General features: G+C 41.0%; 1 protein-coding gene across 3 annotated transcripts in view; it reads left to right on the plus strand.

Annotated features, from left to right (window-relative positions):
- The first annotated feature begins 4,362 nt into the window (after nt 1-4,362).
- rap1gds1 (RAP1, GTP-GDP dissociation stimulator 1) overlaps nt 4,363-26,131 on the plus strand; it is a 54,927-nt gene continuing 33,158 nt past the window's right edge. Inside the window, exons 1-4 of one of the 3 annotated variants that reach the window (XM_017713932.2) lie at nt 4,363-4,729; nt 13,064-13,174; nt 15,034-15,156; nt 18,615-18,740. In XM_017713932.2, coding sequence (XP_017569421.1) covers nt 4,726-4,729; nt 13,064-13,174; nt 15,034-15,156; nt 18,615-18,740 — 364 coding nt within the window. In that variant the 5' untranslated portion in view covers nt 4,363-4,725. The remainder of the gene's footprint in view (nt 4,730-13,063; nt 13,175-15,033; nt 15,157-18,614; nt 18,741-26,131) is intronic. The other 2 variants (XM_017713933.2, XM_017713934.2) reach the window with 2 other exon arrangements.

Here is a 26,131-nt window from a genome sequence, read left to right on the forward strand (position 1 = left end):
TGTAACCCTCGAGTCTTCCTGTAGGCAATGCTTATTTCCTTGTAATGTGACTGTGTATCATGTTTATGTTTATATGTCACCCTTTCTACTTACGGGTGGCAAATCTGTAATGAATTTTGATGTGCTCACTCTGGAATATGTAAACTTGGGTGATTCCTATTGAAAATCGAAATGTGTAAACAGGTCTGTCATCTGTGAGCTGTGAGTACTGTGCTAAGCCAGCTATACAAATAATTAAACATGATGAATCATCACAAATCAGGGCATTTTGATAGCTATGTATGGACAGCAGGTTTTATACATGCCTTCCAGTACAGTGTCCCCCAAAGGGACCATTTAACCACAGTAAACTTCAACAGATTACTTCATAAAATGTTTTCAAAATCATATCTTCAGCACATCAAACTGGTGTTAGTCAGAGTACTAAGAGTACTGTAAACCATGGAGGAACAAACATGAAAGTCTGGGTCTATTTTCCTTACAGCTGTTTTGGTGAATTTGTGCTCATTGATGTAATTGTGAATTCTTTGGTCTATTTAAAATAAATGCCACTTCACATTTTGTTTTCTAACACAATGAACTTAATGCATTCAAAGTATGGCCCAAATGTACAAATATCCAATCCATGTGTCAAAATTTTACATAAAAAATGATCAATTCCTTTGCAAGCAGGTCAAGAACACAAATACAGCAGGTGCTGTATTTGCTCACAAACATTACAGCGTATAATGACTGTTGACTTTTAACCTTTTTAACCATGGTTAACCATTTTCTAAGGTTGTGAATCTCTCTTTTTTTTAACTTTACATATTACACTCTTGTCAGGATCACTGAATGGAACAGGCCAAAATAACATCAGTGAAAAAAGTTTTCAGACAGCTCAAAGTGAATTATGACTAATGTACAAATCACTGAACCAAAGCTAACATTGCGATGTCATTTATCAAAAAAAATCCACAAAGTGGGAAAAACCCAATAAATCAACAAAATACCTTTGAAAGATTTTACGACGTGTCAGTTAAACATTAAGAAACTTACAGCAGCCGTCTTTTTGCTTAAGGAAAGGTGTGTCCAGCCTTAGAAAGGCCCATAACATCCATGTATGATATCTGTGTAGTTTTATGTACAAAAACAGTTGTAATTTATTTTCTTATTACCATTTCAATCTTTCTTTATCCTTTAGAATTAAATAATTGTACTGCAGCTGTGCCTGAAACTGTGCCCTATTCACTACATAGTGCACTGTTTTAGGGTTCTGCCATTTTGTAGTGATGTTCAAAAAAGGGCACCACAAATAGTGTACAGTCCATGTACCCTAGGGGATAGGGGATACCCATAATGCATTGCAGTGGTTGGTTAGCGTAGTGGGTAACACTTCTGCCTTCTACACTGTAGACTGGGGTTCAATCCCCACCTGGGTAAGCACCCTACACTGAACCAATAAGAGTCCTTGGGCAAGACTCCTAACACTGCCTTCGCCTACCTGTGTAAAATGATCAAACTGTAAGTCGCTCTGGATAAGAGTGTCTGCCAAATGCCATAAATGGAGTAATGTTACTGTAGATCCCATAATGCATTGCGTTGTTTGGTTTGAAGATTCACACACAACTTCTCCAAGTCCAGTTGCAATGGCAGCGTCTCCACAGACCTCTCTTTAGACCTGTTACAGATAAATAAGTAAATAAGCTTTTCTCATGTGTGCAGGCAAACTTAGCGGTGATACCGGACTGGTGGCATGAAATAGTGTTTATGCAACAGAATAATGCATTATGAATTCTGTTCCCTATAATAATGTTCTATATAGTGATCAAGATTTTTGAATGTAGGGTATAGTGACCATATAGGGGACCATTTTGAACATGGCTTGGATTTATTTATGTAAATGACCTCTGCTCTGATTGGCTGCTCTGTATTGTGCTTCATTCAAAAAGTAGTCCAGACTAAAGCACTCCTTTAACTTCAACATGATTGGTTGCACTTACCTGTATTTTGATTACATGGATATATGACATCACAAAAACTTTGAACAAACAAAATTTGAAACAGACTGTTTTTCCAGCTTATTTTCTATGTTTGTAATGTTTGTATTGGAGAGTGAATGGTACATTTTGTACATGGTATATGGTACATTTTCTTTGTTGTTTGTCTTTTATTTAAAAAAGTGATAAAAATGTAGTTTTCCATGACATGGGCCTATTAACAAAAAAGAACTAGGTATTTTGACAGCAAAGTAGGAAGGACATCTTCACAGTTAAGTATGATGGCACAGGTTTGTGCCTTGTAAGTGTCAAACAAATTTGATGTTGACCCTATAAAAGAAACTTTCCTCTTAAAAAATAAAACTAAAGAGTGTGCTGATTCACTCCTCTCATCTGATCCATTCCAAGAGCAAATGGGTTTCATTTTTATAGCACAATCCTCAATTTCATGAAGCAAATGGAACTCATATTGTGAAGAACACTGCCCCCGTCTGCAGCAGCTCATATAGTGCAGGCTTTTTTGCTCTAATTTTACCCTGATACTGAAGATTTACATTTGAATGAATGTATTTAGATACACATCAGTCTATTGAACAAAGTAACCTTTAATGCATTTCATGTCCATTATTCCAGTGATCTAAAGGACATCGTCTGTCCTTTAGTTTAACATATTTACATATATAATATATTTAACATAACACTAAAACATCATGAATCCATTCTGGCGTAGCTACCATTCACAGATGTTATGGACTTGGCCAAATTTTTTATAGTATTTTTTATTTAACACTTTTTTCTTATTTTCTCCCATGATGGTGATGGGGTGCGACATTATATTACTCCATAAGACGGCCCAAATCTGCATACAGTTTACAGTTTCAACAAGCTTGGAGAAGATCACTAAAGAAATCTGAACTACACTGATGGCACGTCATTAAAAAAATGTATAATTGTGTTACATACTGGTAAATGATAAGGACAACATTGGGGCTTACCTAAACTGAACACAGCAGCTTACCTTTAACAGCAACCAACATAAACAGTGAAATAAATACAAATTTGCTGCCCAATATTCTCTGAATGAAATGCTAACATTTAGAAACAAATTAGTTGACATAATACAATCAACTACTTGGAAATGTCCCTCGACCCTGAGGGAGAAGCGGCTTAGAAAATGTGTGTGTGTGTACTTGGAAATGTAGGTGCATTCAAAATAAGACAAGAAACAATACAGGAGATGTTGTTTAAATGCAACTATGGCAAGAGTTGCAATGAAAAATCCAAGGTATGCAAAGTTTCTCCCTCTTCTGTCCTGACCTGTAGTTACGGTCTGAATAGAATAAGAAATCAATGAACCGACCATGCATTTCAGCTGTATTATATGTCTGGCCTGAGTTGAATGTTCGATTTAAACCTATTGTCAACATGTCCATAAATTAATTGGTTGAGCTGTTGTCCGATTTCAACACATCCTGACTTTAACTCAACACATGGAATCTTTGGCACATGCTGACAGCAGATCAGATAAAGCTCTCTAGCATATAGATCTGCACTTAGAAGTGTAAACGCATGAGGTTAAGCATAAAATATGCATTATTTCATGGCACTTAAGCTATAAGCAATTCCAGGCCCAGGTTTTACTAGAAACAGTTATCTTTGTTACCAGTTGCATTGTATGTAAATTTAAATGTTGCCATTTCTAGTGAGCAACAGACAATTGTGGTTAAATAGACACACATAGTTTACTGAAAGCCACTTTGAGGTATTAAGTGCAGAGGCCAATACACGGAGCAGTAATCCATAAATAAAGTTCTTCATTAGACATTTCACATTAAACTGACAGTAAAGTGGATATTACCTATCTTTAATGCATTTACATCAGATGATGCACTGACTGGCCTTTGGGGGTGCCATTTCACAGTCCCACGGAGACTTGCCCTGTGGCACAGGCTTAGACTAGAGAACATGCTTTCTCACCGGCTTTGGTGTTAAACTCGGTTTAAGAGCACATCATGTTGGACTGTCGGTTTTAGGAGCACGGCATTTACAAAATGCTGTACGCCACAAGTATGGGGTGCTGGTCATTCAGTTTAAACGGGTTTCTTCTGAGCGCCGCCACTGAGGATTCCTGATAAAACGCTAAAAGCGTCGTTGTTTGTGAGTCTGTACGTGTTCGTGGCTCTAAATAAGAGACATGGCCACGCTATCCGCTAATTCGTGCTTGCACATCGTGGCCATCAAACTCGGGGCGGGGACCAAAAGGGCGTGGTGTGAGCGTACGTCAGCTACTTCACTATCCAATCATCGTTGACAGGAGGCCCCCGGTGCCAGTTGTGAGCCAATCAGTGGAGAGGAGGGCGGGGCTTCGCCTCGCCTCGCTCCAGCGCCTCTGAAGTGGAGGAAGTGCACAGTAGGGCTGCTGCTGTTTTCATGGCTGTGTGTGTTCATCTCTCCGGATAACGAACATTACATAATCGCAGGCATCAGCGCAGCGGAGCGCCAGGACTTTCACGCCGCCCGGCGAGCACTGTGGTTAGCCGGCTACGTCTGGAGCTGAAGGGGAGCGGAGCGGCGCGGGTTAAGGTGGGCCTTGCCCGGATATCTGTCTGACAGGCAAAGCAAAGTCGTTCGCGCCTCCTGCCAAATCACTACAAGCTACAAGATAACAAACAAAACACCTCCGCACGTCCGCGTTTGATCCCCGAAGAGCGCGCAGAAGCCACCTGGACTGAAACAGCCTACACAAATGGGTGAGTGTTGCCATGTTTTGCAGATGCAGAGCCGGGTTTCACTGTTGGGCGTGATTTAGCTCCACGCTCTGGCTGCTGGCTGCGCGGCACTCTGTCTGGATGCTGGCTGCGCCGGTGAGAGAGTGGAGCTCTACCCAGTCAGCCTAAACCACGCTACTCAGACCACACTCATGAAGGCGCTGCCAGTGGTGGTCTACCGTGTTCACACACTGCTTAGTCCGGTTAAAACCACTTTCTGCGCTGCACTGTAGACGCTGTACGTGCTTCTTTAATGAATGAGCTAACGATACCGGCGACAAGGCAGCTGGTTACTGTTCAGACGCCCTGTTTAGTGTGGCGGTGCGCTGTTTGGGACGCAGCCCTAGTTTAGTCTAGTTTAGTGTCTCCCTCACTCACCAGGGATGTCCAACACTGTGGCAGGAGGAGGAGGGGGGGAGAAGGCGGCAGCCAGCGGCTTGAGTGTTCGTGCTTTGGTCACACGGTGTACAGTTTACAGAAACGAACCCATGAGCAGCACCATATCCCTAGTGGCTGCTGATGTAACGACATATTTACCAGTGAAAACACTCCCGAGTCCCACGGTGAGGAGTCAGGAGCCTGAGCCTGCGCTGGAAATGCTGCTAAATGTGAGCATCCACATGCAGCTAGCTCGCTAACGGTAGATCCTGCGTCTTCTCCCAGAAATCAGGCTGGATGGAGCCTGGCGGTTAAAATAGCCGTTTGGTTGACCTGTATTTAGATGTAGAGGAGCTGCCAGCATCTTTCTGTGAGCTCTAATGTGTTTTCCCCGGAGGTGTAGGCTGATGTAACGACACTTGACAGCTTTTTGATTCGAGACACTTGAAATACTCTTTCAGCAGAATGTCGCTTTGCACATGGCGGGAGCTTCGACGTGCAGTATGTGGAGGTTAAAACAGGCATGAAAAATCAAAGTCATATGGAGAAGTGTGTGTGTGGTGTGTGGTGTGAGTGTGTGTGGTGTGAGTGCGCAGAAGAGAGGCTCCACTCATCCACGCCCTGCACACACACCCACAGGGCCAGCCTGGGCTTCCTCCCGGATGGATGAGGCCGGAGGCCTGTTTTTTTCAGTGATTAACCAGACTGAGCTTTATTCCTGGTTATGAAACCTCTGCTGAGCTTAGGTAGATGCAGAGGTGCTGACAAGTACTAATATATTATTAATACCTAAAGCTTTGTATCTCAAAACACAAAAATCAAACAATATTGTTAACAGAACCAATAACACCGTACATACACGACATAGAGGTTAAATGTGTTGCATGCAGTGGCGTGTTTAGTCTGATCTGCATGCAGTTTGAAATCGTTTTGCAAAATGCCCTAAACATGATACGTTTGGTGATAATTCCGAAGGAAAATGAAGGACTTTTGATAGCTGTCATTGCATAAATCAACAAGCAGAAAGGAAGTGTTGAAAACAGTTCTTTTTGTCATTTATTACAACAGCGTTTTAAAATGTAACTGACGACTATGTAATAATTAGTGCCTGTCAGCTTTTTTTGCAGCTTTGTCGTTTTTTCGCGAAACCCTTGTGCACTTCAAAAAATGGGTTGGGTGTGACACCCTCCCCCTCCACCCCCCACCCACCCCCCCAAGTTGCGCAAGTAGATATTTTCTCTCTTTCCTTTTCAGACAGACAGACAGACAACTTCCCACCCTCTATCTGTTCCTGTTTCTCTTTCCCTCTGTCATACTTGCTCACACCTACTCACAATTAGCTTACACTTACACAGCCAGCAGCCTTTTTGTACTCAGCTGATCCTGCTAGGTTGATTTCCTCTCAGGCTGATGCTCTGTTGGTCTTAAATCTCTGCGATTATTAGACTTGGCACAGGGGTCCAGGTGTTCTGTCAGTGCCTGACAGTGTGTCACTTGTAGTTTGGGGGGGAAGGCAAAGTCTCCCAGTGACAACTCTGATTCTGACTTTATAATCTCTGTTTTGTTTTAGGGTTAAATCAGGACTGGGCTTAGGTGTAAGACTCGTATCCCAGTTACAGAAAGCATGGACAGGGTTTGGGGTCTGTGTCAGTGTTATATGACCCTTCACATAAGGGCATGATGCATTAAAGTCAAATCGGATAATAGGACGATGTTATGGTGACAAATTGCAGCACATTATGTCACAATGTTTTTCTGAACATATTGTCAATATCGTCAGTTATCTGGATTTAATGCAGCACATTATTTGAAGCATTAAATAAAAAAATGTTGTATTAATAGTTTTTTAAAATTCGGCACTACTGGTTCTTTTTTTTGACTATTCCAACTTACCAAAATAAAGAAAACAAAATTTCATGATGCATATTGTATGTCAAGAAAATATCTTGAAGTATTTTTGTGATGTTATTGCTATGCGCCTTGAAATATATAAAAAAAGAAAACTGGCGGATCAGTAATTTGACACGCTTACAATAATTTGTTGGATTGCATGAAAACGTCGATTGATCAAAATGCCCATAGAAGCACTTATGTGAAACTCTGTACAGCACACAGTAACACTGAAATGGGCCATGATGTCAGATTTCTGATGCCTCAAAACCAACATCAGACACTTTGCTGTTGCCAGCTGTGCTGCATTAATCCCCACTGAACAGTCTATCAGCTGTTGCCAGTATTTAGATTGCTGCCATATCTTAATCTTCAGCACGAGCCATGTTTGTGTTCACCCTTTGAAATTCAGCAAGCCTCCTCACACGTTTCAGCCGTGGTACAACATGATCTGTTTTATGCTTTTATGGCAAGAACTCCTGCCAGCTACTCTGGCACAGCTGCAAACATGCTGATTGTTAAATGAATGTGACTTGTTTCAGATAATTTCTTTGGCCAACTTTTAAGTGTGACATGCTTACAGACTGGAACTGCATGATGTGGGTAGGCCAGTAACACTGTGTCTGTGGTAGAAGTGACATAATTTTGTGCAGCTGGTCATTTTTTCAGTTTAGTAAAACTGCATGTATGCTTAGCTGACAGTTAGTTGGTGATGGTGATATGAGTGATAGGAGATTTAGCCTGAATGGATGTAAACTATGTCACTGGTCAGTGAGTCTGTCAGTTCTGATCAGCCAAGGTCAGGTACTGTCATATAAAGCTTTGAGTGTCCTGCTCAAGGTATATAGCTTTTGGCTTGTTTCCATTATTCACATAATCAATGTAAAACTTGAGTTATCTCTTTCGGGTTGTCATTGTTTGCGATTGATCAGGTACTTGTTACTTGCTCTGCTGAGCATTGTCCAGAAGAGTGTACTCTGTTCATGTGCACTTTGTGTTAATGGGATTCTCAGGACAAAACATTTTAGCCATCTTTCTGTTGTGACCATGGCAACTCTCATCTTATAGCATTGCCACAGTACACTCTGGAGTGAGATTTTCTAGTTTAAACGCTCAGAATGAAGTCTTATAGTTTTTTGCTCCCAACTTCAACTTTTTGGTTTGTAATGTTTAGGGTTTTTTGTGTTATTATTAGCAGGTAATTGTAGAAGGAAGATATGTAGCTAAAGTTACTGCTAAGAAGCCATATGTCTTACCGCAGCTGTAAAACTGTAGTACCTGTCTTCATATCATCACTACAATAGAGAGAATGTCTTGTTCAACTGAGAGAAAGGAGAGAAAGGATCCTCTGAAAGTTAAAGTTAGCAAGGTGGCTACCTGACTATCTAGATACCTAAGCTCTCTGTAGCTGAAACAGTAAATGCTGAATAAAGATCGAATCGCTGTTTTCACAATTTTGTTTAAGGGCTGAGGGAAGAATTTAAGGAACACTACCTTGTTGTAATGGTTAGCCTATAGATCAGTGGCAAGGGTAACTGTCATTATTGGTTGAATTCATAGGGATTTGAGTTTGTATCATATATTTGTATAATGCATGCAGGTTATTGTAGTGAGAGAAGACGGATGAATGAAAACATGAAAATAACAGATGACATGCTAATTTTAGGCTGGGATGCCCCTTTAACCAGTGATCAGATTGTTTTAAAGGGGATGGTGGAATGAAATAACGCTCTGTAGTTTGTAACGAATTGTAAATACAAATATTTTCCAAATGTCAGAAAACCTTTTCAGGTCATATGCGGTGCATATTTGTCCATATAGACCATAAACTCCCCTTTTAATGCCATGTTATTATTTTGGGTGTGTTCTACTGTCATTTTTTTCTGCAGTTTTACAAGGAAAGCTGTCTTTTTTGACCCCATCAAATAGGCCTAAAGCCTTGTTAACCTAAGAGAACGATATATGCAATAGGTGTAAGATGCAAGGCTAAATGTCTATTATTGTTTTTTTTCCTGACCAATATTGTCAATGTCATTTAAAATGTGATTATTTTCTTTAAATTAGGTCTCAGTCTGCTTAATCCAGTTTTTATCCAACCCGAGGCTTGTATGCAGCATGTAGTGCACCCGACTGTCTGTTAGTTGTGTTTGTGTTGTGTACACAGCACATGGGTGTTTGGAAACCAACCTAATGGGCAACATGCTGCTGTTCTGTTGTGAGTGATTTGCTGTACATCATCTGTTGTAAGTCCCTAAACATTGCCTTTCTACTGTCAGGTGCAAGTTGTTCTGCATCTTGTTAATGTCTGCCTGCTTAAGAGTTGCTTGACTGACCGTTGGCTACAGACAATGTAGTCTTAGATCTGTTGTCATTTTTAGTGTTTGATCAAGTAGCCTCATTATGTACTACAGTATCAGCAGAGGCCTTGGCCCAATATTTTCAATACCAGATGAACTATTGCTGCATGCTACTTCCTTGCAGGTGTTTTTTTAGCCTGTGTCAATTGAATAAGTTGTTTAAATAAATCAAATTGTCCCTATACTTACTTTTTTTTTCATTTTTTTGCAGAAGAACAGCTTCTGTTGTCTTTTGTGTATTTAAATGCTGCACAATAGCCCCGTGATTCTGTATCAGGCAGGCCAGACGGTTGTTTCTGCTTGTGCCCATTTATTTTAATCAGAAAGTACTAGGCTCCATTTTTGCAATGTGCTCTCTGTCATAACTTATTCGTGAAGAGTCACCTCCCTTCCATATGCCTGTGCTCAAATTATTCTTTTGTTTATTTGTTTATTATTTGAGATTAGGCTAGCAAACTCCTTGTGAGCATGAAATTACTTCAGTAGCAGACAATAACTTCAGCCAGCCTTTTTCAGAGGGTTAGAGGAGAATAGCATGGCAGACAGTTGGAGTCAGAGTCTTCATCTGCTGAATGTTTCAGATGTCCAGCTCTGAGATGATTGGTAAAAGCCACTGTAATAGATTCTCTGCTAACCTTTCACGCAATCTCCACTGTGCCAAGTGGTCTTGGGGTCTTCAGCATCTCCATTCACATGAATTTAATTGGCTTCCCTTGTGACCTGCTGACACTAGTATAGTCAGTGTAGAGTATAGAGCACATGTATGACCACTGAAGGAAAAAAATGTGGATCATGTGAATTAGGGGTGGGTACCTCACTATTCGATTCAATTATAATTCAGTGGGCCACGATGCAATTAGAAAAAACGACAAATGTCAAAATCTTGATGCATCTTTTTTTCTATACAGGATATACCTCTGAGGTCTTGGTAGTATTAAAGCAAAGTATTTGTAATGATCCATGATAAATGTATTTCCAATATGCATTTGTTTTATTAATAAAACAAGTGATGTGGCAAGTCAACTAGAAGGCTTTCATTCAATGCTATTGCTTGGCGCACATGTGACACTGCTGCCACTCATCTGTGATAAAATGCCCTGTAATAGTGAAATAAGGTCCAGTGGTAATGGATGTCCACGCAGCACGTTACAGCCGTCCTGTCCATTTACTTTAATGATTTTATAACTCCGATTTTGGCCTTGTTGTAGAGAGTGGGGAGTGGGGGTATCGCTGTGTCAGTAAAATATTTTCAAGACTGGACGCTGAATTACAGCTCCAAAGTGTGCAACATAGCACGAAAGCACTGGTTACATGGCCTCACTCGCCTTTATAAGCAGCACAGTTGGTTTTGTTGGTTGGTATGTTAAATCTGCACCGAGAGAAGGTGGATCAGGAATATTCTAACAAGAAGCGACTTCAACTTCGTAAATCAGCCGAACGTTGAGAGACATTTTACAAGAAACTACGGAGCCCCAGTGGCAACGTCCTGTAAAAATAAAATAAAGCGTGGCCACTCCTTATTAACGCATGGGAATGAGATCCTAATGCGTGGCCACAACTTAGGACGGTGTGGGAACGAGAATGCGGCTTACTAAGTTGTGGCCACACATTAGGATCTCGTTCCCACACTTTACTAAGTTGTGGCCATGTATTATTTTTATTGTACAGGATGTCACCAGCAGGGCTCCGTAAGAAACTGTTCCAGTTTTAAGGAAAAGTTTTCTGGCGGAGACGGGAGGATAGCTGAGCTAAAGCTTAAAGCAGAGCTAAGTGAGTCTGCGCTCTTGATTATATTTTTTTAGCCTATACTAGGACATTATCACACACTGAGACATATTGGACATTAAATGTCTCCCAAAGTGGTCTAAATTTTTGTTGAAAGGACAAAATGGCTCTTCTTAACATTTGTGTTGCGACTCCTGATCTAAACTGGCTTTAATGCAGAGCCGGTCGGATTTCTCGCTCATCCAGTTGTGTTTTTGTTACGTGCCGCCACAGACTGTCCGGGCGCTGCACTTACCCACTTCCAAATTTCGCCTTTTACATTCCGTCAACATTACATTATAAATTAACTTAAATTTACTTAGAAAATTGATTTTTGACATTTATGAATCGAGTCACAATCATTCACGTCTGTATCGCGATGCATCTAAGAATCAAGTTTTTCCCGCACCCCTAATGTGAATCATCTCTAGTAAATCCTTGATGTGTAGTTGTGGCATTATATGATGATGGTCCAATAACTGGGCCCTGCAATTGAATCCTTCTGTAGATGTTGCCACATGAGGCAGGAGGACACTATCAATTAGTGGCCAATTGATTGATAGTTTTTTTTTCAGGGCCGATACTTTACCGATTATTAGTAGTCAAGGATAACGATAACCAATATTTAGGGCAGATACTAATTTATTTTAAATTTGATGTCTGTAGTGTGCAAATTTACAAGAATGCAACTCTTACTCACAACTTACAATTAAATGAATATTGGAACATAATAATACAAGAAAGTGCTTTGAGCTTTAGACCGTATAGGCTGCATAGGTGGTTACTTAAACATTGGAGTTATTTGTATTAAGTTATAAGTTATCTGTATTAAAACAAACAGATAAAAAAATAAAAAAAGCTCTCAATGACATATAACAGTCATTCACATTTGTAAGAAACAAACAGAAATCTTTAAATCAAAAAGTGTATAAAAATTATATATAAATAATTTTTATAAAACAAATGTAGTGTGAGTCACAGACAGTGACACATATCTGGAGCTGAGCATGCCTTTTCAGTATTTGGGTGCAAACTAGAAAACCTAGTTACAGACTGTAAACTGTATAAAGCCTCCACTATCCAAATACATAGAGTTGTAGATGGATATTTAAAAATTTGTATATATAAAAATGTTACAGGAAGAATCTGAGCAATCATACAGTGAAAATTGTCACTATAATAAAATTTAGTAAAAACAACAACAGTGAGGGAGTGTTTACTTAATATTGTTGTTCAACCAAAAATGTATTTTATGCAAGCAGTAGTTGGATCTATCTATCAGATTATAGTGACTGCTTTTGGAAAATGCACTGCAGGAATGGAAACAGCACGTTTAGCCTAAGCAGAGCGGTGGAATCTTTGGAGGTAGTGAGCTGCAGCTGTCTGCGCTTTAAAAGAGCAAAAATAGAAAGAAAATCAGCCAGAATTTATGTATAATGTGTTAATTAAATATAAATGAAATATGATGATTGTTCAAATAATTTACTTCTTGCAGAGATGGTCCACCGAAGCTCTGCTGTAGGGGCATTTAACTCCCGAACTCCCAGAGAAACAGTGTGGGTCCTGAACGCACTAATCACGTTTGAAATTCTGTGACTAAGTACAGTGAGGTTTTGTCTAACTCTGTTGTTTAAGCTTGACTTGTACCTTTCCTCTTGATGAGGAAGCAGCATCAGGGTTTTTTTGTTTGCTTCTGCGTCACAAAACCAAAAGCCACATTTGATTGGATTTACTCGACACAGGTGGGACATGGAGGCAGATTGCAGAAGCTGATAATCTATAAACCTCTAGTATCCACAAAATTAAACTGAACCACTTCTGTGGTTCAGAACTGCTCCTTCAACATGTTTAATGCAATTTTGTGCATAGTGAAAGAAACGCATCCTTTTAAAAATGTGTTTTTAAACTCTGTAATGTGTTTCCATAGCAGATAACCTGAGTGAAGCCCTGAAGACGCTGAAGCTCTCTTCAGCAGACAGCACCTCAGACAGTGTGGAGAGCTGCCTGGACTGCCTGCTCAAAGCCCTGGCCCACAACAGTAAGCCTGGCTGTCTCCTTTATTACTGCCGCCTTTGATGAAAGTAGCTTGCTCCTAACTTCTCCTTATTTAATATATTTAAGGACGAGAAGAGATAAAGTGGAGAAGCTGTTATTGTTTTTGGTTTAGTGTTTCACACTGGTGCTAGAGTACCATGGCACAGACACTCAGCTCATCAGCTAATTTACTGTGAGTGACTTAGTGTGGGGGGAAAACAGTGAAGTGTGCAGTGCCGATGTGTTCAAAAGCAGGATGAGGAAACTCTGTAGTACTACTGTAGTGTTGGAGCCAGTTTACTATTTTGAAAATATATGATCCTGTGTAATTATCTGTTTCAGTTTTTACTGTTAATATTATACAATTATTTGACTTAGTAATCTGATGTACTTCAGTCGAGTGCTGCCTTAATATGATGCTTACCTGTAGTAATTGTACCAGTGCCTCTAGAGCAAATGCTCCCAGTCCCAGTCCTGGTGACTACACACTGCACATTTCTCTGCTTTGTCTCATTTAGCCCACATGGTCCAACTCTTTAACCAGTTGCCAGGACTGAGATTGGGAATCACTGCTCTAGAGGTTATACTTGTAAATGCCGCTAGAGACTGACATCATCGATATAAGATGGGTAGTGACAGTCTGAGTGTGAGCAACATAGATGTTTACTGCTATGTTTACCCTAACGTGTTTCCGTTTCATGTTTTACATGTTTGTTTTTTTTTAGTTAAGACAGACAAGCGTGACTTAACAAATGCTTGAAGAAAAAAAAAATTCTCCCCAATTTAGTCGTCTCCAATTCAACCCGGTAGTTAGGACTCCCGAAATCACACGATGCTGTCAACGCTAGGAGGGTGAACACTAGCATAAGCTCCTTCAGAGACCTGTGAAACCAGCCACCACTTTTTCAAGCTGCCACTTTTTAAGAGAAGCTAGATAACTTTGTTTGGCTACCACTGTAGATACTCGTTCAGCTCATATTTGTTTACTTGTCCCCTCTGTTTTGTGGGGATATGGTCCTGAGGGATACTGTCTTCATTAGAAATCCTTGAGTCTAACACAGACCTTTTTTGTAAATGTTCTGGAAAGCGATACAAATTCTCCCATAGGTTTTGCAGCCATCTTTATGGATATGAGCAGCACTGTGTTGTAGCCTGCATGTTGTTTTGATGAATGTAATGGTTGACCGCTCTAGGCCTTTAATTTATGTGTAGATCTTTCTGTGGGCTGCAAGTTGCTGCTATAGTGATGCTCAGGACAGTCATAAATTATTATGGAGCTAGTGGAGTGTGCCAAGGAAGAGAGGTGAAGCCAGTTCACTAGCTCCTGCCTGCTAGCTATTCTCCCCAACACATGTGCGCACACACACGCTCTCACACACACACACACACACACACACACACACACACACACACACACACACACACACACACACCACTCGCCTGCATTTCAGGCACTGTAGACTTTAAGATCCAGTGCTACTTGGTCCTGTTGTATCTACCAGCTGTCCACAAACAGGTTCAGTCTCAGCCATGCAGCTCTTTGATTAGCTACTTTATGGATATATAACATTTTACCCCTGGGGGTTGGTTTTCCCAAACAGGGATTGATTGTAATCCTGTAAATTCTTCATTCAAAATGCTGCGCAGTCCAGGACTAAACTTAATCCATGTCTTGGAAAGCAACACTAAGTATTCAGTTTCAAGAGTCACGAAGTTCATTCAACTGAAGTTCATTCTCAGTCCAGAAGTAATCACATACTGTAAATCACACAGAAAATAGCCATTGTAATATATACATATTTATACATATTTGACTATGTCATTTTTGCATAATATTATTTCCTTGTTCTTCTGCATTTACAGATGTGGAAGCCAGTGAAAAGATCCAGGAGATGGGTGTTCTTCCCATGATGCCTTCTTTACTGGCCACACAGAATTCCTGTACACCCAAAGTAGCCAACATTATAGCAGAGCTAGCCAAAAACGGTGAGGCTTCATTTAAACATCAGCCTATTTGTGTTATTAAGACAGATCCACCTGTTTGCACTCATCATTTCATAACTTCTCTTACCTCCCAGTGTATCATGATTTATGCAGACGTTCCTCAGTATGTTACATGTTTTGATTTTTGGTGAGTATTTTGTAGTAAAAAATGTGTTTTTGTGGGCGATAGAATTTGCTTTAGCAATTTTAGATTCTGGCCTAGATTCAGTAATAGATAGTAGACCTGATGATGGCCTAGATAACAAACATAGAGCAGGGTCTTCACGGACAATTTTTAAGAACAGCAATATAACCTCATTTCAGATCAGAGCTGAGGTAAGTGAGAAGGTTGAAAAGTAGAGATATAAGTGCCAAAAATAAATTTTAATTACGTCTATCTTCCTTCATAGCTGTATCATCCCATCTAGCCCACAGTGTATTACTTTGCTGTATTGTTTTTGCCAGCTCCACAATGCTGGCCCTCCTAGTCTGACAACAGATGGAGCTTGCCTGACTAACAGACGGAACGATATGAAGTATTATGTCTCCTCCCTCTGTTTCTCTGGCAGTACCATCCGTATCTGAACTATTTACTACTTTAAATGTAGCTTGGGGAATATCTAAGTTTCAGAAGTAATATATTAATGGCTCAAATATTGAGCTATTATTTAGATTTTCATTAATATGTAATACCTTGCTGTTACATGAATTCAGAACTGTGTTGTAAAAGATTATTAAGTGATGGTTGGTTAGTGAATAGTAGCATTTGAATATTTCTCCAAAAATATGGTTCCATCTTGGAAGACTTAATATGCAGACTCTTGCCCCCCAAAGTGCAGACACAGCCATGCTGTTCATGACAGCTTGGCAAGCTGACTAGACTGTTCTTTTTTTGCAAAGATACACTGCGGCCTCTTTTTGCATAGGAAATTGGGGCTTTTTCAAGGTGAGTTAGATGTGCAGTTAAAAAGAGATGCTTAGTGTTTTCCACAATGTGAATACTGTAATTAGTTTAAAGATATAGATACTGTGTTTTTGTGTATAAAGTCTTTTATTCATTGTGAGAGAATGATAGTCAGCTTATGATCTCATGATCTGCACTGTATGCTTCTTGATACTGAGTTTATCATTCGGTATTCTGTAGGTGTTTTGGACAAAAAATGTAAAAATGATGATGCAGACCACGGCAAATTCTTTTGACTTCGGACCAATTGTTATTAGTTGGTGGCTGATTTGTTAATCCCCAAGCCTAAAATCAAAGGTGTGACTGATCAAAATATCAATTACAAAATGGACAGTTCCAGTTCTGAAATCTAATTGACTGATACATGATAGAATCCATTGTAAAATACTTGCACATTTATGAACATATACATCAATATCAATCTCTAAATGCTTTGAAATATTAAAAACTGCACCTTGTATGGACCATGGATCCTGTTTTTTTAAACTGAGCAGCAACTCTTAATATGTAAATGATTGCATGACCAAAACAAAAACAGATGACGAAATGAGTGGAATAACTGAAAGACTGGGTCTAGTTTTGTCTCACTGTACCTTAGTAGCTGTCAAAAGCTGTCACCATCCATCACATCTTTCTCTAAGTTTGTCTGTCTTATCATTTAAGGATGTTTACTTTTGTGTACATGTGGTACATTCTTGCTATTGTGCTATAGTCTTCTAAAAAAAGTGGTCTAAAATACCACCTCTTGTAGCTTTTTAGCCTGCGCTTCATTTTTTAGTAGACCCATCTAATGGAATGAAATGCCTATTACACTCTCTTGTGTGCATTTCAGAGACTATGCTCAACTTAGGTTTGCCTATTGAAATAGGACCTGTCACTTGTTGAAAATAAAGTTAGTGCTTACATTAACCATTGTCACTTTGTGTCGTGATTGTAGACTGCACTGCTGTATACCACACTGATGTTCAACATCCGCTATGAAACACCTAAGCTTTCACTCCCCTCTGTCGCTTCATGTTTAGTTATTTTATTCTTTGTCATCCTTCCAGCCTGCGAAGCCCATAAAACCTCAGTTCTGCAGAGTCTGTCTGTTCAGTGCTTTTAGGCTAATTACACAAGCTTTTCTTTAGACCACGCTTAAGGAAAGCTGCAAGAAGAGAGGTTGAAAGTGAATGCAGATTGTATAAGATAAAAAGGTTTAAAATAATGAATGGGTTTTTAGCAACGCGCAAGGCGGCTAATGACGATAGCCTGCTGGTGTGCCAGCGATTTGGCAGTCTCCTGCTGGCATGGGGCTAGCAGTGTTCCGCTGGGAGCATTTGTGCTCTGTCCATTTGAGGCTTTAGCATTTTGGGGACATTGCTCTTGATCGGGAATGGGGACTTTTTAAAGTGTTTATAATTACTGTCCCATTTTAGAAGATTATTGAAAGAGGGCCAATAAATACGCCAACCTGCTTTTGAAACAACAAGGATGTACCAGATGCAGCCTCCATCACTTCTGATCAGCACCACACACACACACACACACACACACACACACACACACACACACACACATTGTATTATGAAGATATTTTGCACAGCAAAAAACAAAAATTACTAAGAAATTTCAAAACGACCCAGTTTATAAGCATCTGTAAGTTTCTTGGTTTTTAACATCACGTTTTGATGTTTTCATACGAGTAGGTTTCCTCATTAAATTTTAGCAGCAGCTGTGTTTTTGGCAGGAATGTGGACAGCAACGTGCTGTAGCATGGCTGTAGTTAATTAGCAGACTGTTCCAGTTTCATACATTATGTAAAGTACAGAAAGTTTTGAGGTGTTCTCATGATTTTAACTGCTTTCAGTTAGAACATTCATAATTACTCAGTTAAACTTCATTACTCTATTAGAATAATTATTGGAGAAGAACTCAGAACTTACTCAGAACTTACCTTCCCTTTGTCAGTGATTGGGAGTGAAAAGTTGGCAGTTGGTATGATTTTGGTACATTTTAAAGAAATGTGATCTGTTACAATAAAATTGCAGCTAGGTAAGCTGACCACCTCAGAGAAATTAGCTAGTAGGCTAGTCTGCATCCAAACTGCATGCTATTCATCTGGTTCCAGTTGCATCGCTGCTTTCATTCTTCACATCAGATTGAAGATTCTGTAGTGACAACCTTGTTATTTGAAACTGTATTAAACCTGACACTGTCGCAACCTACGGGAGAACAACATTACAGTTCATGATCGTAGCTATACTCATAAGTTCATACATGTAAGGTTGGAAACAATGTTTTATTCAATTATCCCTTTAGGGTTGGCAGTTATAATCAGTTTTGTTTGTGTTTTTTGTCGTGCTGAAATTTGATGAGTCCTTAGTCTTGACTATGCGTTGAATAGCGGGTCAGTTAAAGTCAAATTTTGAGTTAGCATGCACTTTGAGTGAGACAGTCCCAGTCTCTGAGTCTGGTCCCCATATTTGATTAATTACATCTCTGTCTCTTTCCCCAGAGTTCATGCGAAGTCCCTGTGTGGAGGCAGGGCTCATACCCCCCTTGGTTCAGCTGCTGAACTGCAAAGACCAGGAGGTACTGCTTCAGACGGGTCGAGCCTTGGGCAACATCTGCTACGACAGCCGTAAGTACCCTCCCCCACCCCCCCCACCCCATACCTACTGCTGGCCTGTCTGAGAGGAGCCATTTCAGAGCCTACAGGGAAAGTATAAAGAGGATTAGTGCAGAAATGGTTCAGAATCACAGCAGAGTTTGTTTGATAAAATGGAGAACATAGTAGACGCCATGGCCTTTTAATGACTCATTGCGGTCTGTCTTTTAGAAGCGCAGCAAATAACTCCATCTCACCCACTCACTTACCTTAGCTTAATTGCTTTGTTACTATGGAGTATCTAATGGATTTGATTTGATATGTGAATTCAAAACGCAGAAACAATATCTGCTGACCCTTTATTGCTTTGTTAGAGTTCTGCTTACTCCTTCTTTTAACTAATTATCCTCATTCCGTACATGCTAATTACTCTGGTGCTTTCATGGTAACATGTTGTGATATCTTTAGATGATGCCTTATTGTAAGATGTAAGGCACTTCACTGCCTCCTTGACGCTGTGCTCTGTTGCTGGGGCTTAGGGAGTAGTGGAGGAATGGTATATGACTTTAACCAGAGTGGAGAGAAAGTAGGAAGTGACTTGGCTGAGTGACAGAGAATGTCAAGCCTTTTCTCTCCTAGAGTGTCTGCACATCACTAACATAGCTTAGCCTTTGGTGAGAAGAATGGAAAAAAAATCAGTGGTGAAGTGTTTGGATCATTTTTTGCCAAATTGCTATTAATGAGCATCACTAAAAGCACCCTAAAAGACCAAAACTAGTGCACAACCAGCATTAGCAATTTAGCTTACAGCAGTTTTATGCCGTGCCCTAGGTTTATGCTATTTATTCACTCTCACAAAATCAACCAAACCAAGTTCATAAATATTTGAGCATCATAAACCAAATTTACGTAATAAAGTTGAAGCTCTTACAGCAAAAAATTAAATTCTTTATTTTTCCATCTTAAGGTTTTTTGGCTTTTTTGATTCTAATGCAGCGTGTCCACATATCTCTTTCTCATTACTGATATTTGTCAGTGTTTTTTTATGAAGTAGAACAAGTTCATATTACTTGTTGAACTGTTGGCTCAACAAAACAACATAATGTTTTGTTACAAGTTAAAGGAAAACCTCAATGGTTGTCAATGTTACATTAATGAGATAAAATGGCAAAACCTCATGTCCTCGAAAATATATGTTTTAATAATTAGCTTCAAAACACTTGTTTGAACAACAATTTAGAGATTATGGAAAGAAAAGTTGAGGAAAAAACACTGTTTACAGATTATCCTTAATTATCCACAAATCTACCTTACTTAGATTAGGAAATCATACTAAAATTAAATTTAAAATCAGTGAAATGGAAGTTATTATATTCAACCAGGCAACATTTGTATATCCAAGAAACACTGGGTTTGATTCATTTTAATTTTTTCCCAGTTTTCTGCATCCTGGTATTATTTGTCATGACCGTGAGAATAGCTGGTGTAAATAGGTTCATCTGCACTAATAAATGATGAAAAAAGCACATGAGAAAGTACATGTGTATATGTTCACTGATGAGGCTGCCTCTGTCTGAAGTAGACAGCCAGTGTCCTGCTCTGTGGAGAGCTGAGTGATGGAGCAGCTGAACTGGAGCCCAGCTGAGAGTGACCCTGGGCAAGGGCCAACACATGTCATCACAATGTCAGCCTGAAAACTCCAGCTGAGATTAATCTTTGTCAGTGACTAAGACCATTGAATATCTTTAACCAGCGAATATATGTGGATGTCCTTGGGTATTGTGTTGTCTGATTACAGTAAGCATATTACAGCAACACTGCCCTTCGTCTGAGTAGTTATTTTGGAGGATTGAAAGGAATAATGATGAGGCTTCAAAGCTTCATCTGAAGCAGAAGACTGACAGGACTAATGCTTTCTCTTTGGAATCAACCAGAAAGGCTGACTATGAAAGCTCTCTAGCTCTTTCCCTTTCTTCATGATTCATGAGTTGTGTTTATGTAGGGATTGTGGGTAGTGGGCAGCTGTCCTAGACTCTGTGTGGGCATGGGTGAGTGAGACCTGGAGCTTTGTTCATGCCAATTGGAATGACTCACAGCTCACACACAGCTACGGCTATAAACAGGAGAGAATTACAGAGTGCTGAGTTAAAATGTACTCTGCATCAATGCGTGCATATACGAGCTTTGGAATGAATATGCAGTATCCAAGTGACTGTAAAGATATCGGGTTTCGGACTTCAGAAATGAGAATAATGTCAGCAAGAAGAGACATTTTCTCTTATGATACACATTTAAGAATAAAAGTGCCAAAAAGTGTTCTTTGGCGCAATAGTTGTGTGGTGGAAAAAAAAATGCAAAAAAAAAAAAAGTTGCCACAAATATTATGTGACAGGCTGCTATTAACCTACAGACTGAGGAGCCTCTGCAGAAATTCTGCAAAAATGGTGGAATTTTCCATCGAAGAGATTACTGTTTTATTCCAGTATTTCCAGGCTGGCCATGCACAGCGTGTGCCCGACTCCAGAGAGATGCCAAATAGTGATATAATAAGAAAATTAGCATATTTGATCCTGTGAATTCATAAAACTCCTTAACAATAGAGTAATGGTCTGGATATGCTAATGTCACTAGCTTATTCTTTCACTGACTTTTATAGCTGGTCTATGGATGCCTGCTCTTTTGAGTACTTAAGTATTTTCAGGTCACTCCATGCCCATTTATAGTGTACAAATAGTTATTCAACTGGCATATTTAATTCAGGTAACTTCCTGTCATGTCACTCAGCCTCTGATTTAACTCAGTTACTAGTGTATTTCACTTGGCCATTGACATATTTAACCTGTGAAGATTATTAGCTTTACCAGTTATTGCCATATTTCACTCAGCCATTGGCATACATCACTGTGGTTATTCAACACTGCTTGCCTTTCTAGTTAATAACTAATGCGTTATTACTGTTCTGTACTATATTAAACCCCACGGAAATTTATACCTTTTAGCTGGAGAACTGTGAGTTATAAGGAGTTATTTAGCTAATACAAAACATGAATCTAATTAATGTTGATTCCATTAAATCTGTTTTATTAGAGTATAAAATGAGCTTTATGTGTTTTACTGCTGCAAGGCGACTGTGTGCTAACGTTATTTGACTAGGACTGTGTCTGAATGAACCTACCTTTTCTATCAGCTTTCTCTCTGATCTCTGATCTGTTAGCCATATAGATCCACAAAGTAGTCAGCTACACAAACAAATTTAGTCCATGGGCTTTGGGTCAACGAAAATCTTGGAAAGCAGATCCTTTCATTCAACAGATTTGTTCAACTGTTTAGGACCAGCTTAGATTGTCTAACCCTGCCACAATGGCAGATAGTGGTGATAGATTACATATTTTGGATATTCTCAATGCTGTTGTCAGTCAACTTAAGTGTAATTGAAAGGTTCTTTAGGGAACAAAAGTAGTTTTTCCCGCTCCAAAAATTTTTTTGGAACCTTTATTTGGACGCATACTATATAACCAGAAGTCTAGGCATACCCTTGGTAATTATTGAGTTCAGGTGTTTTAGCCAAACCCTTTGGCTAACAGGTTTTTAAAATAAAGCACATAGACATGCAATCTCAATAGACAAACACTGACAGCAGAATGGGTTGAGCTCAGTGACTTTAAATGTGCAATAGTTCATGAAATGTAAGCACCTAGAAGTAGCAACAGATGAGCCAAAAAACGTTAGACCATGCGAAAACACAGAAACTCACAACAGAGTGAGACAACTGCTGAGTGTTGCAGCATGTAGCTTACTCACTTCAGCCTCTGGATAAAAGATCATTAAGCCCAAGATCACTTTTCACAATGCCAAGGGCTGAGTGGAGTTGGGTTTTGCTATCTGGCAGTTTGGTGGAGGAGGGATAATGGTCTGGGGTTGTATTTTTATGCCTTGGGCTAGACAGTTTTGTTCCAATTAAGGGTAATTCAGTTAAATTCGATTAAATTCAACAGGGTAGTACTGTATAACGAAACACTATCTGGCTACTTGTCCAGTACAGTAATAAAAGATAAATAGCAAACAGTGAAAAGAAAAAAGGCAGTAAAAGACAAGAGAAAATGTGCGTAGTCAGTAAGTACAAGTATCGAACATAGACAAAATGTGCATAGGCAAAGGTTATAACAGGTATATTGGACGTATAGACAGTATGTGCATGTTAATGTTAATACTACAGTATACAAAGACGGCCATGTGTATTGGACACTTGGGTAGAGAGAGGAGCTGAGCTGTCAACTGATCACCACCTGGTGGTGAGTTGGATCAGGTGGTGGGGGAAGATGCCGGTCAGACCAGGCAAACCCAAACGTATAGTGAGGGTTTGCTGGGAACGTCTGGCAGAAGAACCTGTCAGATTGATCTTCAACTCACACCTCCGGCAGAACTTTGACCAGATATCGGGGGAGGTGGGGGACATTGACTCAGAATGGGCCATGTTCCGCTCCTCCATTGTTCAAGCGGCTGACTGTAGCTGTGGTCGCAAGGTAGTTGGTGCCTGTCGGGGCAGTAATCCTCGAACCCGGTGGTGGACACCCCAGGTGAGAGATGCCGTCAAGCTGAAGGAGGAGTCCTACCGGACATGGTTGGCCTGTAGGACACCAGAGGCAGCTGGCAGGTATCGACAGGCCAAGCGATCTGCGGCTTCAGTCGTCACCAAGGCAAAAACTCAGGTGTGGGAGGAGTTTGGTGAGGCCTTGGAAAGTGACTTTAAGTCGGCTCCGAAAAGATTCTGGCAAACCGTCAGGCGACTCAGAAGGGGAAAGCAGTGTGCCACTAGCACTGTATATAGTGGAGATGGTGTGCTGCTGACTTTGACTGAAGAAGTCATTGGGCAGTGGAAGGAATACTTTGAGGACCTTCTCAATCCCACCAACACGTTCTCCAGTGAGGAGGCAGAGTCTGGGGACACGGGAATAGGCTTGTCCATTACTGAGGCTGAAGTCGCTAAGGTAGTTAAAAAGCTCCTTGGCGGCAGGGCTCCAGGGGTGGATGAGATCCGTCCCGAGTTCCTCAAGGCTCTGGATGTTGTGGGGCTGTCTTGGCTGACACGCCTTTTCAACATTGCGTGGACATCGGGGGTGGTGCCACTGGATTGGCAGACTGGGGTGGTGGTGCCTCTTTTTAAAAAGGGGGACCGGAGGGTGTGTTCCAACTACAGGGGAATCACACTCCTCAGCCTCCCTGGTAAGGTCTATGCAGGGGTACTGGAGAAGAGAGTCCGGCTTATAGTCGAACCTCGGATTCAGGAGGAGCAGTGCGGGTTCCGCCCTGGTCGTGGAACACTGGACCGACTCTTTACCCTCTCCAGGATTCTGGAGGGTTCATGGGAGTTTGCCCAACCAGTCCACATGTGCTTTGTGGATTTGGAGAAGGCATTCGACTGTGTTCCCCAGGGTATTCTGTGGGAGGTGCTTCGGGAGTACGGGGTACATGGCTCTTTGCTACGAGCCATTCAGGCCCTGTACAAACAAAGCAGGAGTTTGGTTTGCATGGCCAGCAGTAAGTCAGACTTGTTCCCAGTGAGAGTTGGAGTCCGTCAGGGCTGCCCTTTGTCACCGATTCTATTAATAATTTTTATGGATAGAATTTCTAGGCACAGTCAGGGGATGGAGGGTGTCCGGTTTGGTGACCTCAGGGTCACATCGCTGCTGTTTGCAGATGATGTGGTCCTATTGGGGACAACAGGCCGTGAACTTCAGCTTTCACTGGTTCGGTTTGCAGCCGAGTGTGAAGCGGCCGGGATGAGGATCAGTACCTCCAAATCCGAGGCCATGGTTCTCAGGCGGGAAAGGGTGGAGAGTCCTCTCTGGGTCGGGGATGAGCTCTTGCCTCAAGTGGAGGAGTTCAAGTATCTCGGGGTCTTGTTCACGAGTGATGGTACAAGGGAGCGGGAGATTGACAGGCGGATTGGTGCTGGGTCAGCAGTGATGCGGGCTCTTTACCAGTCTGTTGTGGTAAAGAAAGAGCTGAGCCATAAGGCAAGGCTCTCGATTTACTGGTTGATCTACGTTCCCACCCTCACCTATGGTCATGAGCTTTGGGTAATGACCGAAAGAACGAGATCGCGATTACAAGCGGCCGAAATGATTTTCCTCCGCAGGGTGGCTGGACTCTCCCTTAGAGATAAGGTGAGAAGTTCGGTCATCCGGGAGGGACTCAAAGTAGAGCCGCTGCTTCTCCACGTCGAGAGGAGCCAGTTGAGGTGGTTCGGGCATCTTGTTAGGATGCCTCCTGGACGCCTCCCTTGGGAGGTGTCACAGGCAAGTCCACCGGGGAGGAGACCCCGGGGAAAACCCAGGACACGCTGGCGTGACTATATCGCCCAGCTGGCCTGGGAGCGCCTCGGACTCCCTCCCAGGGAGCTAGTGGAAGTGGCTGGGGAAAGGGAGGTCTGGGCCTCATTGCTCAGGATGCTGCCCCCGCGACCCTAACCCCGGAGAAGCGGAAGATGATGGATGGATGGATGGATGGACGGACAAAGACATTCATGTGCTTCCAAATTTGTGACAGCAGTTAGGAGAAGACCCTTTCCTGTTCTAACATGACTCCTTCCTTATAAACATATGGTTTGACAAGTTGTAGAGGAATTGTAGTGGTCTGCACAGAGCCCTGACCTCAACCCCACTGAACACCTTTGGGATGAATTGGAACCAGGCCTTCCTATCCAACATCAGTACCTGGGGGGGAGTCTCCATATTAATGTCCATGATGGTAGAATGGAAAGCTCAAATAGGTGTGATGGTCAGGTGTCCACATACTTTTAGTCATATACTGTATTTATGGTCCTCTAATCTTTGGTTTCATAATTAATATGCACTGTAATTTAGTGACCTGGATTTATCGTAGGGCTGACCAGTCATAACTATATTTCCATATAACCTCATTCTCAGGCTCTAGAGTGCTCAGTTTATTTAAGCCTAGGTTGAATTACTCTATTATATAACAGACTAATCATGTTTCATTTGCTGTATTTCTGAGTGAAATTGGAGGCAAAATACCAGAAATACCATATGACCGGGTATGGAATTCATATTATTATTATACATGTTTCTGAGAATCTTGAGAGGTGGGGGTTTGCACTGGAGAGGAGAGGAATGAAGGTCAGTAGAGACAAGACGGAATACATGTGTGTGAATGAGAGGGAGGCAGGTGGAAAGCTGAAGATGCAAGGAGTAGAGATCTTAAAGGTGGATGACTTCAAATATCTTGGGTCAACCATCCAGAGCAATGGACAGTGCAAAAAAGAGGTGAGGAAGAGGGTGCAGGCAGGATGTAGTGGGTGGAGACGGAGGTCAAGGCTGATCTGTGACAGAAGGATAGCAGCAAGAGTGAAAGGGAAGGTTTACAAGACAGTAGTGCGTCCTGCTATGATGTATGGTTTGGAG

This window comes from Pygocentrus nattereri, chromosome 2 (genome assembly GCF_015220715.1).
Source record: "Pygocentrus nattereri isolate fPygNat1 chromosome 2, fPygNat1.pri, whole genome shotgun sequence".
Taxonomy (NCBI): Eukaryota; Metazoa; Chordata; class Actinopteri; order Characiformes; family Serrasalmidae; genus Pygocentrus; species Pygocentrus nattereri.